The sequence below is a fragment of the Pseudonaja textilis genome, chromosome 1 (assembly GCF_049901715.1).
Source record: "Pseudonaja textilis isolate UNSWEBS1 chromosome 1, rPseTex1.2, whole genome shotgun sequence".
Taxonomy (NCBI): domain Eukaryota; kingdom Metazoa; phylum Chordata; class Lepidosauria; order Squamata; family Elapidae; genus Pseudonaja; species Pseudonaja textilis.
This window is the reverse complement of record NC_141990.1, coordinates 291531069-291545032: the sequence shown is the minus strand read 5'-3', so window position 1 is coordinate 291545032 and position 13964 is coordinate 291531069. Positions and strand designations below refer to the sequence as shown.

The 13964-nt window shown below is 32.8% G+C and overlaps 1 protein-coding gene across 3 annotated transcripts in view; it reads right to left on the bottom strand.

The window, feature by feature from the left end:
• Positions 1-701: 701 nt before the first annotated feature.
• TDP1 (tyrosyl-DNA phosphodiesterase 1) overlaps positions 702-13964 on the bottom strand; it is a 30935-nt gene continuing 17672 nt past the window's right edge. The window contains exons 7-16 of one of the 3 annotated variants that reach the window (XM_026712944.2): positions 13081-13251; positions 12600-12678; positions 10277-10459; positions 9352-9400; positions 9170-9236; positions 7960-8067; positions 7175-7277; positions 5548-5656; positions 1246-1367; positions 702-958 (exon numbers count right to left, since the gene is read on the bottom strand). In XM_026712944.2, the coding sequence (XP_026568729.1) occupies positions 1294-1367; positions 5548-5656; positions 7175-7277; positions 7960-8067; positions 9170-9236; positions 9352-9400; positions 10277-10459; positions 12600-12678; positions 13081-13251 (943 nt within the window). In that variant the 3' untranslated portion in view covers positions 702-958; positions 1246-1293. Of the gene's footprint in view, positions 1368-5547; positions 5657-7174; positions 7278-7959; positions 8068-9169; positions 9237-9351; positions 9401-10276; positions 10460-12599; positions 12679-13080; positions 13252-13964 lie in introns of all 3 variants that reach the window. The other 2 variants (XM_087922082.1, XM_087922083.1) reach the window with 2 other exon arrangements.

Genomic DNA, 13964 nt, shown 5'->3' with positions numbered 1-13964 from the left:
CGATATGACTGAAGTCCTACCCATTTTTACATATCACAATGATCTGTACACTTAATGTTCAACTTTCCCCAGTATCAAATAGCTCAAACATTAGTTATTTACATACAAAAACAGGAAAAGCAGAAACAAAAAAGGAAAGTAATATACACGTATAAAATACATTTATAATATTATAATCTCCAACTCATCTACAGTCTGTTATTTGCTACTTAAATGATTTTTTCTATAATGTTTTCCCCCAAACATTAGTTATTGAAATATAATGGGAGTATTTTATGGTTCTTTTTTTTCTCTGAGTACAGCACAGCATTTGTAAGTTCCATAAACTCTTATTCTAAATGATTTAACTACCTTAGTGTAAATTACACTAAACTTGAAGGTTTTCAGATTTCAGATTTTTATGAATTCTAAGTTGTTATGGAAACAATTTTTTTTAAATGCCACATGTAGTATCTGAAGATTCACTGAATCTCCAAAATTTGTTTAATATTTACCATAAAGTTCAATGTTATAAAAGCAAAATACTGCCAAAAGAAAGTACTGTTTCCCCCCCCTCAAAAATTCTAATATAGTTGAATATCTTGAATCAATTATGTGATGTATTCATGAGCAATCCCAGTGACTTGAATGTTTCTTGCTCTATTATTGGCTTGTCTAAGTAACTCACAAACACAGTAATATTAAAATATACCAAATGCTCATTTTTCATTGCTAACAGCTGGATACTTTATTTCAATTTTTTATAAATTTTCTCTTTTATCACGTTGAAAATTTCACAAAACTCCCCAAAAAGATTAAAGTTATTGTGGCTAAAAAAGACAACTATCTGACATGGCCATTTCTAAATTTTCTAATTTACAGGTGGAACTTGTTTAGCATTTGCCTCATTTAGTGACCAGACAGTTACGACAGTGATGAAAAATATTATGTAATAATCCTCATATTTGAGTTGGCAGGGCTGTAAAGCAAAGGAAAGATGAAGTAAGATCAAAAGAATATTAGCTATTTCATTTAGTGACTACTTCGCTTAATGACTGAGTTGCTAATCCCAATTATGGTCACTAAACAATGACTGTCTAAATACATGTAATTTCAAAGTATGATTTATCATGAGATTTAGCACTGTTAATCTTCAAAGCGGTTATTTTTTTCAAAAATGCTGTAATATTTATTTTATTTAAAAAAATTTTTTCCAAGTGTACAGATATATAATAAAATGTACAGATATAAAGCATAAAATCTTACAGGTATTCAAATGATTCCGAGTAAAGATTCAGAATTACTTTAAACTATTCATTTCGGAACCCACATATTGCCATGTGTATCGGGAGCTTTGGTGTAAGGAATATTCCAAATCCATGGACGGTCTGCAAAGCAAATAAAAAGGACTTATACCACAGACAAAGATGAACTGAGAAAAATTAAATTAGATTCTTTATATAAAAGCTAGCCATTTAAAATCTAGCCATTTTCTAACCCATCAGTTAATCTTAAATAATTCAGTATTGCTACTTTGAAACTATAAAAATGTTTATGAATAAGTTTTACTTGAACTATAATTAGCTTTTAAACTTCTACTTCATAACACAAAATAAACTCTTTTAAACCATCTTTAAGTAGTAAGCTATGTTATATATAATAACCCTAAAAGTAATTACAGAATCAAGGGTTCTTTGGTTATGTTTGGTCTTAAATAGAGTTGCATACAAAAGTGGCATGAAATCTGGGTTTCTTCTGGACTCACTGCTCATATTCAGGTAGCAAGTGACAGCTGTGACCAAGAGGGCCTTTGCATAGATACATCTAGCGTTACAGTTGCATTCTTTTCTGGACTGGGAGGCCCTTCTAACGCTTTAGTCACGTCACGGAACAGTTTAACAAATGTGCTCAACACAGGGCTGTCCTTAAAGATGACTGGGAGTCTATACTGGTTCAAAATGCAGAGTTACAGGCAATGATGGGCATGCTTCATTGGATTTATGTGACTCCATTGATTTGTGAGCAGCACTGGTTAGTGTTTGGCTTCTAGGTGCAATTTAGATATTGCCTATAAAAGACCTTCATGGCACTGATCCTGGTTATTTGAGGAACTTCCTCTATCTGGTTGTGTGTCTGCTGAGATCCGGTAGGGTGGGCACATTTCAGATCTTATTGGTTAAACAGTAGGAGTCCGGAAATATGCCTTTTCAGCTGCAGCACCTGCCCTTTGGACCAATATTCTTCCAGAGATCCAAATGTCTCCTATCCTGATGATTTTCAGAAAGCTATAAATATATGGCCATTCTCCCACTTCTTGGGCAGGATAATGTTTTGAGCACCTGTTGGGTGGTTTTGTTCATTTACATGTTTGTGTTCAGGATGTGTTGATATATATATATATATATATATATATATATATATATATATATATATATATATATATGAGATAAGTCTACTGTAGGATAAATTAATAATATGACCCTTCGACTACTGTGTGTGCTTATTTAGAAAACAAATATGATGAATAAGAAGAGGAATGTCTGTATTAAAGCCTTTGAAAATAATGTTCCAGAGATCCTAAAGGATCTTCCATTTCCATTTATTAACATTTAAAGCTCATCAATTCTGTTACTCACAATGATATTTTAAAATCCCACTGAATTTGAAAGGAACTACAAAATAAGCCTATAGTTTGTTAGATACAGGAGAAGCTGCAGTTCAATAACAGGAACATATTTGTGCACTGAATGTAGTAATGGGATGCTGATTGTTGATTTGCAAGATAATTATAGTAAAGTGCAAGTGAAATGTGGTATGTTCAATAGCGGTATCATTACACAAATGAATAATAACAACTGATAATCTTAACACTTGAAGCAGTATTCTGTATTTATTCAAGCTGTATTCCAAAAAGCTTGTAAAAACACTGGCAAAGGGTAATGATGTGCAAGTTTCAGGGTTCAGCTTATCACAATTGTAACTTAAGCAGCTGTCATAATTTGACTTCTTTATTATTTTAAATGGTTTTACATTCATTCAAGTGGATTAATTTTACTTATATGCAGAAAAATAATTATATAGAAGAATGCTTTACCTTTGTTTTCATACTTTTCAGGGGGCAGATCATAAGGAACAGAAATGACAATATTGATGTATTAGCAAACATGCTTTCCTTTACTTGGAAATAGTTTTGCATTCAACCAAAATTCAAAAACAAATACAGTAATATGGTGCTGTTAGTAGAAGAGAAAAATTGTAAAAAGAAGAAGCTTGTACTCTGCCTTGACTGTTTGATGACTGTGGGACTTTGGGACTTTTGGGAACTATTTTAAGTTTGGAAATAACTGATTGGTTTAATAATAAGAAGAGGATACAGAAAGAGAAGAAGAAACAGTTTAAAATGGCTCTATCTCTTCATGAACTAAAAAAACAATATTTAAAAATAAAGAAAGAAGGCAAAGATGTTATGGGAGAAGCCCTTTGTTTCCTAGATATGGCGCTTGTCATGTGTCAGCAAATTAAACAACAGCTGGAAGAAGCCGAGGAAGAAGAAGCCATTTTTAATGAACTAAACGGTGTGACTAAGAAAGAAAGGAGAAAGAGAGGAGCGAAAAGGAAGGACTTAAGAAATAAAAAATGTTTATGAAAGAGAAAAAGAAGATGCAAAAACAACAGAATGCTAGAAAGCAAAAGGAAAGAGGAATGCAACAGAAAGGGAAATCAAGAAGGCAGAGGTTTGGAGAGGAGGGGTAAAAAGTTTAGGCGGGCTAACAAGGAAAGGGAAAAGGGGGAAAAAAAGTTACAAAGGTATAAAACAAGATAGAGAAAAGGAAAATTTTTTTAGGGATAATGGGTAATATAAGGGATTTTTTTTAAAAAAAAAGGGGATTCTGCAAAGTACACATGAGTATTGTAATAGTGGTATTTGTATTATAAGTAGATAATCAGAACTTTTTAAGATCTAATAAAAGACTAAAATATCAAGGTATAACTTTAAAAGGTTTAATAATGAATGATATTAAGTTTTAATAAAATACTAAAGGGAATGTATAAAATATTAGTTTAAATATAGAGTTTAATGGACTAATGTGTTGACTGTTATGGATTTATTATTGTAGTATTGGTTTCTGAAATAGTAGAATGTACTAAGCAGAATCTGATTGGGATTTAGGTGTTATTTTAAATTTTAATTCAGGGGAATGATAGAAAGGCATCATACTCCGATTAGTGATTCCAGGGGAAACTATTCTTTTTCAAATTGGAAATGAGACAGATGTAAATGGAGAAATGGACAAAAGATATAAAAATATTTTTCTTTAAAGCAAGATTAAATATATAAAACAGAATTAAGATGAGGCAAAAGTGGAGAGGAGTTATATAATAGATATAGAATGGTAAATAAGAAGGGTAATGGTATATAAGAAGAGCATGAATTCAATTGAAGTCCATACAAAAAGAGGTAATCTGGGGCCAAGTTACTTTCTAGAAGAAAGTTTTATGTTTTTATGTTTATGTCTTATGTCTGTGTGTTTAATTAAGAATTAAATAATAAAATCTCGGAGGAAGACTAGATGAGAATAATTATAAACAAGCCAGAGGAAAATATAAATGTGATGACTGAATACCAGATAAATTAGAAAGGAAATATGATTGAATAATGATTAAAGAGAAACAATGTGGAATTTGGTAAAGGGAATTTATGTGTTTATATGGAAATGGGATAAATTATAAGTACGTGATATAAAGCAATATGTTACCTGCCTTGTAAAGATCTACAATGGAAAGAGGTTTTATGTTTTTAATGTTTAATGATGTTTTGTTTTGTTTGTTTGTTTGTAAAATCAATAAAACTTGTTTAAAAAAAAAAGATAAGTCTACTGTAGGATAAATTAATAATATGACCCTTCGACTACTGTGTGTGCTTATTTAGAAAACAAATATGATGAATAAGAAGAGGAATGTCTGTATTAAAGCCTTTGAAAATAATGTTCCAGAGAGCCTAAAGGATCTTCCATTTCCATTTATTAACATTTAAAGCTCATCAATTCTGTTACTCACAATGATATTTTAAAATCCCACTGAATTTGAAAGGAACTACAAAATAAGCCTATAGTTTGTTAGATACAGGAGAAGCTGCAGTTCAATAACAGGAACATATTTGTGCACTGAATGTAGTAATGGGATGCTGATTGTTGATTTGCAAGATAATTATAGTAAAGTGCAAGTGAAATGTGGTATGTTCAATAGCGGTATCATTACACAAATGAATAATAACAACTGATAATCTTAACACTTGAAGCAGTATTCTGTATTTATTCAAGCTGTATTCCAAAAAGCTTGTAAAAACACTGGCAAAGGGGTAATGATGTGCAAGTTTCAGGGTTCAGCTGGATTTGAAAACAGAACCTTATCACAATTGTAACTTAAGCAGCTGTCATATGGAGTTATCTCTTTTTCCAGTAATCTACAACTGCATGTTCTTTATTATTTTAAATGGTTTTACATTCATTCAAGTGGATTAATTTTACTTATATGCAGAAAAAATAATTATATAGAAGAATGCTTTACCTTTGTTTTCATACTTTTCAGGGGGCAGATCATAAGGAACAGGAAATGACAATATTGATGTATTAGCAAACATGCTTTCCTTTACTTGGAAATATCCTGTATTCAAGCCCTAAAAAAGAGTTTTGCATTCAACCAAAATTCAAAAACAAATACAGTAATATGGTGCTGTTAGTAAAATGCTACCAATGTGTGTCTATTAGGTAGATTGTCTAAATAGCAACCATAATCAAATAATGTATAAACAATCAGCCACAATTAAAAGCAGATAATCTATTACTCAGTAATTATTTTCTTTAAACTAAGCAACACTTCAAGAAAACAACTTAACTTTCTTAATTTGAAATGAAGAAATTTCCTACATCATACTGTAGGTTAATTCTATTAAATAATGAATGTAGAGTGGTTTTCAAGACTGAAAATGATGTATCCTGTATTCATGCTTAAAATACCATTAAGGAAACACAGAATTCTTGGATAATAAATATAATCTCAACAGAGATACAGTCGATACCCATGCTGGTCGTATGTAAAAAAAGCTTTTAAAATCTAGATCTCCAAAGGCTGGGATGATGGGTCCTGCATGTTTGACTACTTTTTACTGGTTGTTTTTCTTCCAGATTTGGGTTTTTAAAAAACTATATTTTATGATTTTCTTTTAATACATATTACCCTAAGTGGTTGTCTTATGCTTTTCTAAATAAATAACTAAAAGAGAATACTTAATATCCAACGTTTTACTTGCATGTAGTACCATATGTGTTACACCCTACAAATAATAGAAGTACATATTAAGCAAAACTATTAAGCAAAAAAGAAGCTTTATATTTTATGCAGGAACTGAAAAGATTAAAGAAGCGATTGGCAACCTGCCTTGCTTAGGACATTTTAACACAGTTTGTAACATTCACTACCATTATAGCCTGTATCAAGGAATTCTGAGTATTATAACCAAAACCTTTGAAAAGCATCAAATTGTTGCTTGGGATTGTATAAACTTCCATAAGATAAACAAAAAGGTTTATTTCCATGATCACAGTTAATGACATTTCCCAAGAGACAGCACAGTATTGGATAGTACTGCTACTGGACAAGAAGATGCAACTGGGTATATTTTCACATCTGGAGTATCCCAGGTTGTATAATCAATTTGCAAGAAGATTTTTGCAGCGTGTCATTTTATTATTTTTGCTTCATCCACCTTTGTCTTCTCAAATAAAAGGCTGAAAGATTATGTCTGTAATGACACCACTGGACATTTGATTGCAGTCCTCAAAGCACCCACAATTTATTTTTAAGATTGAAGTGTAGTCACTGTCCAGAAAAAAATATTATCCTTCTGAATAAAGGATGAAGAGTGATTAGATGACTGGGAGATATGAACAAATTGGTGATTCAGATAAGCCTCATTTTCTATTATTAAAGTACAATGTAGTTTTGCATAATACAGCCATTAAATGAACCTACATAATATTGAGTAACTAATCATTTTCTTTGGAACTGAGCTACACATACTTTTCTTTTTTACTTTCTTATGCAAATACATTTCTGACATTCTTGAGCAGTGGATTAAAAAAAGCAAATTGGCTGTGTTTGCATTCATTGCAGTGTAGGATTAAAATGAACTTACGAACTCTGAAGGCAGGAACAGAACTCCTAGTTCATATGATCGGATCATCAGCTGGGTGCCATTTTTCTCAAAAGCTCCCCAAGCAGCCTTGGAAAGATTGGCACTAAGCAGGCATAAACAAAAATGAGAAGAAACAAGTTCTGTTTATGCACAGAATGCAAGAATTTGGAGAGGGAAAAAATAGGAAAAAAAACCCATATACGTGGTCCTTGACTTAAGAATATTTGTTGCAAACAAAGGGACTCACAACCTGTGCTTGAAATTACAGCTGTTGTAACAGACATGTGATCAAAATTTGGGTGTTTGGCAGTCTACTTGCATTTACAATCATAAGGGTGCTTCAACTCCCTCTACCATAGTGGCATTCCTTGATGGAGGCAGTGCTGTGGTAGAACTAGAGGCCCAGGACCTTCAGCAGCTGCCACTTCTATTTCAGTCTCGGTGCAGCCTCTATTAGTAACCACATCATGGCCAGCCACCTCAGTGCAAATCAGCCCCGCTCCACTTTCTGCAGTCTGCTGTGCCCAGCTGATCTTCACCATATTCCTCCCATTGCTGACAATTGCTGCACCCAGCTGCTGACTGTTCCAGCTCTTCTTCCCAGGCCTCTTGCACTGTTCTCCAAACTGTGCCTGAAATTCTCTGTGCCAGATGCCAAGGAGAATTGTTGGGATTGTGGCTGCTAAGCAATGCAGTCACATGACATCTTGCTTTATGACTGTATGGCTCTGTGATGAAAATTCCAGTCCCAATTATAAGCTGAAGACTACTTGTAAAAGACTTACCTTGTCACTAGAAACCATGCAATCTTCTGGAAATCCAGGGATACTCTCATGTAAGTTTTAATATGTGGCATTGCATGACTACGACCTGAAGTTTCAGCTGACCATTTGCTTGGGTTAAAACAAAAGAAAGGAGTTTTTCAGATTCTAATTCCTAGGATGTCATATCCATAGCCAGAAGTATTTTATTCCTCCTTTTTTTAAACTGAATGTTACTTGAAATATTCTAGTTTGGTGACTTTAAGCTGTAATGGTTAATAGCTTCTACCCACCCCTACTAAAAAGGTTCATTCCTGATGGCAAGGGATAATGGGAAACATAACACATTTGAAGAATCTGGTTTATTTCAAGTACACAGTTATAGTAAAGTAATATAAATAAATATTCCACCAATTGATAGAAAAGACAAGATACTGTTTCAGTTATAGTTTGGGTCAATTTCCTGCAACCTGACAATGCTCCAGTACTCCAAGTACATTGGGATTTAAACTTTGAGTGGAACTATTCCACTCAGCATGGAATAGTACCAGTTTGGGGAAGGCTGATTTAGACATGCAAAACTGTAATCTACAACAATTCCAGTCATTATAGATTAGGATTAAATAGAAACACAGAAAACATTGTACTCATGTTTTTTAGCTTCCCTTTCTCAGTTTAGCTGTTCATACTTTACACCTAAAGCCATACTTAAATGTTGAGAAGTATAACATACATGAATGGATGTATATGAATCCAATAGGGATACATATGGAAAAGAAAAAAATGTAACTTTTTTGACATATGCATATGTTGACATTTAATCTCTGGACATATTTTGTTCTGCTATGGCTAGATTAATTATATTCAACTTGCAGCTTTTCATAAACTTAGAGGGAATTTTCAAAACTACTGTACACAAGAGAAAAATAACTAATCTTTCCCACTATGGGTTAGTTTGAAATATGAGGTGTCTATTAGGTTTCATTTTTGGAAAATCAATTGATAGGCATATAACTAAGCCATTTAAAAATGGCTAATAATTACAAGACACCTGAAACTCAATTTATATAATCTCTGTTGGATTTTTATGATGAACATTTTAAACTAATACTTATTCTAATACTAATCTTTCTAAAACATTTTACAAAAATAAGGCACAGTAAGTGTTAGTCTTTAAATTTTGATTACATCTTTATTTTAAAATACTAACCATAAAGACAGCATTTTTACTTACTGGAAATAAGAGTGTAGCCAAAGCTGCTTTTGTGCAGTTTGCATACTATATGGAAGAGAACCTCCAGCTGAAAAAGAAAGACAATATTAACTATTTAATTTTGACATGTGGACTTACAATTTTATTATCGAAGACAGGAATATATATATATATATATATATATATATATATATATATTTTACCTGGATAACCTTCTAAACTCTGTCTCACATTTTCAACACTTGGGTAAATCTAAACAAAGAAAAGCAAATATAATATCAGGTAATAATAAAAAATGCATCATGCATGTTATATAATTTACCAATTATCAAAATACTACCAAGTAACAGAGCATGAGTATATACCAGTCAAGTTTGATGCTGCTATTGGTTTGCTGAAAACTTATCTGTTTTTTTTTTTTGAGATTTGGCTACAATTTTTTTTAAAAAATCTGTAACATAGAAACTAGCTTCTGGGTAGACTTGTATGTTGATTCAAAGCTTGACTAAATCACAGTGCTGATTTGGCAAAGACTGGTTGAATTAAATAAACATTTTGAAATCTGAATACTTAAAAAAGCAAAGTAGAGATTTTGTGGAGATGAAAAATGCTTTTTCAGTAAGGATGAGCAACCAACAGATTATACTCTTAAAATTTGATGGCAAAATTGCTCATTTTTTTTGTAGTGCCATTATTTGCTCTTCATACATTATCTCTCCATAGCAACTATTCAGGAAGCTGGTTTCCTATGTTAGGATTTCCCCCCAGTTTTAAGAGTGGAGATGGGAACAAGTACCCCTATTTTGAATCCCTGCCCTTAAGGCTGTCAGCTCTAATCATTCTGGGTGAGGGCTTAAGGGGAATAAATGGCCTCTGACTCATTCATTATTCAAGAAAACCTTTCTTGTATAGGAGGGCATAAACCTCACTATTTTTCTGTACACTGGATTCTAGAAGATTTCAGTGTGTGGGGGCAGGTACATTTTTAACAATAATACAGTATATTCTGTAAATAAATGTCCCAGTAGCAGATATTCTGCTGTTCTAACTTTTATAAACACGTTAAATTTTCACACTCTCTCATAAATGTCCAGACCCACACATATGTATGTATCAAGTGGCCAATACCAGATGGATAGGAATTTGATTTGGAGGATTCTTCAAATTGCTTCCTAAACTCCCCAAACTTTCTCTAAATTCTGAACACAGCCATTTGGACTGATCAACTCCCATTGATCCAATACTTGAGAATTGTCCTATTATAGGCCAAGAATTTTGATCAGGTATTTGTGTTGCTTGTTCCTTCAGAAGCTGTTTGGGGGAAAAAACAGAAACAACAATAAAATATTAACACTTTATTACCTTCAATTATTCAATTAAGTAACAGACAAGGCACAAATTATCATTTATGAAGCTATTGCTCCTTAATTAGTTGCATATGTTCAATATTCTATACAACAGTGTATACTGCAATTATTGCAGAGACCTGTGCTGAAATCTTACTTTCCTGAATAACTTCCATATATGTTGAGCTTTAACTCTTATATTACGGCAGACGCAGGCTAACATATCCACTACTATTAGTGGGAAAACCAGCGTTCAATTTCTATATAAAACCAATTAAGTTTCCAGTCCCTTTGTAAACTGAAGGACAATGAATTGAAACTACCAATTGTTGCAGCAATCCAAATACAATTTTTTGGCATAAAATTCTGAGTTACCTAACAATAACAATAATACAGGGCTGTCTAATTGGAACAATTCAAGATTGTATGCAGTGTGTAAAATTCTAACCTTGCCTGCAGAGACTGCAAAAGTAAGCCTAAATCTCTTATTAATCTGCTAATTAAATAATGTATAATGTAGTGTACGTATAATGCTGGGAAAAATGAAAAAAACAGAAAAAAAGACAAACAGCAGCAGAGTGGATGGATCCAATTGTAATGATAATGGGCTCATTGTTGCAACACCTGAAGGCTCAGTTGGGGACAGATCCAATTTATTTATCAAATTTGTATAGTCATCTATCTCCCCAAAAGTGACTCTGGGTGGTGTACAACAATGGGAAAAGAACCACAAATATAAAATATATAGAAACCTCTAAGTACAAAAATGCAAACTGGTCACTGCAGCAATGGAGCCATCTAAAGTGGTGGGACTTATCTCTGGGGGGGATGAGTCTGCCTACCGAGATGAGGTGGACCGTTTGCTTTCGTGGTGTGAAGACAACAACTTGGTCCTCAACACCAATAAGACCAAGGAGCTTATAGTGGATTATAGAAGGAACAGATCAGACATCAAATATTTTAGAGCAATTCCTCTGTATTGATTATTTTATGATTTCTCTGAACTTCAGATGGAAGTTCCGTATTCCCTAAAATAATCAACTCAGTCATATTTTAATATCTCAACATAGACCAAATATTTTAACTACTTCAAAGTAATCGGAGGTGCTATCTCTTATGATGGAGTCCATTTATGAAACCAAGCATCAAGAGATTCCATTTTAAGTTTATTGAAACTGTGGAAGAATATATTTGAAAGGATGTATGTTTTCTCTGCAGCAATGTAAAAAAATTATGGCAACATTAATACATATGATTTGGTCTTCTAAATTACTGGTATTTTTAGAACAACATTTGTATAGCTAGCTAGATAATTCAAGATATTAATATATTGAATTATGTTCACAAAATGTAGAGTTTGATTGTTTTTGAAGAATTGTCCACTGCTCACAAAATTATTTTGAAAAACTGGAAAAGCAATTATTCCAGACATTAAGAACTGAATTTAAGATGTAGAATTAATCTAGTTTTGAAAATCATTTTTGCACTAAAAATGATGCAATGCATTTCATTTGACACAGAATTCAAATTTTACAAAATGTTTTATTTTAATTTGAAATTTTCATGTTTAAAACTTGAAATATAAGTGACATGCGTAGATGGTTCATACTTTTCAACTTTTGTTTTGCTTTTTCTTGTTTTTTTATTTTTGTTTACATCTGTGTATTTTTTCGTAACTTGAGAGTCCAAAATGCCTAACACTGAAACAAACTGGGTTTATGCGTTTATGATGAATTGTCTTAACAGTTTTCTAAGTCTGAAGATTATTCCAAGACAAATTCCTTGTGTGTCCAATCACACTTGGCCAATAAAATATCCTATCCTATCCTATCCTATCCTATCCTATCCTATCCTATCCTATTAGAAAAGCTGCTAGCAATGAATTTTTCAACAATAACGAGTAACAAGATTACGTCTTCATAAGATACGTCTTCACTGCTCACATTCCCTCAAGGGAGATGTGTGGTCTAGATGGCCAGTTTAGAAACATGAAATATAAATAAATAATTTTACAAATATTTACTTGGAAATATTCCAACTATTTCATAGTTCTACAAATATTTATCAGAAATACAGGAAAGATGACAGGCATAAACATCTAGTACCTTTCTCAGTTTAAGATGACCCCATTTTTCTTTTGCATTACCTTGATATCGACCTGGAGTTGACCCAATAAGATATACTCTGTATAAAAAATAACCACACAGAGTTTGGTGTTTTCCCAAATTGTGTCATAGTGCATATGTTATTACAGCATAATTATACAGCATATAAATACAGTTTATTTTAAAATAGTTTTTCTCCAAACTGCATTACTGCTTATTAAAAAACCTAGACACATCTTAACAAAAAGCTTCTGCCCAGAGTCTAATTTAAATTGCTGAACATACGAACCAAATGCTTTTCAAAAAGAAATACTGACATTATCTTTAGTAACCAACTTACAAAAATGCATCTTCAATGCTGTAACCTATTTCAATGAATGCAATTTTATAGTTTAAAAATGGCTTATACTGAAACAAATTATTTTTGTATAAGTATAATGAACATTGGAACTGTGATAATTTAATACATTGAATTATATACCTTGTCTCTGAAAGATCATGTTGCTTAATTATTTCAACCCACTCCATCAGACTAGGAGATTTATAAGATATCAAATAGCTTATTAGATCTGACTTAAAATTTGTATGAGATTCACCATCAGAATCAGCACTCCCAGGAGGCAATCTTGGATACAAAGGACTTAGCCATATTCTAAAATATTAAAAAGCAACAAAATAGCATTAACAAGCACATATTATGTAGTTTAAAAAGAATAAACACATTCACTTTTGTTTTTTTTGCAAAGCAAAGTTAAACTCAGTTATGACATCATACTCTATCAAACCTGAATTATGAACATTTACTGTGTCTTGAAATCATATAGGTAGACCTTGATTTACAACCAATCATTTAATGTCCATTAAAAGTTACAATGGCTGCAGAGAGTGTTTTATGCCTGTAAAGTCCTTCTGGTCATTGTAAAATGTCCTTCTGCCTTCCTCCCACATCACGTGATTCCTCCTCCCATGTCATGTGATAACAATCTGGGTGATTAGCAATCTGTTTGCACTTTTGATCAATTGCCAATGCCCCATGATCATGTGATCGCCATTTGCAATCTTCTCACAGCTACCCCAGAAAGTCTGTGGGGAAGCCGATATGGATGATTGCCAGCTGCTGTCACCTGCCAAGAGGATTTCTTCTCATCTTTGTGGGCTGGCTGAAATTGCTGCCTGCTGAGAGGAATTGAACTTTTTCAATGGGATAAAGAAATGGAGCTCAGATCCTGATGATTTAAGCTCTATTCCTCCACCTCACCAAAGAATTTGCCTTCCACATGTAGAGAAAAAACTGACAGCTGCCTGCAATTTGGCAGTTCAAATCTCACCAGGCTCAAGGTTGACTCAGCCTTCCACCCTTCCGAG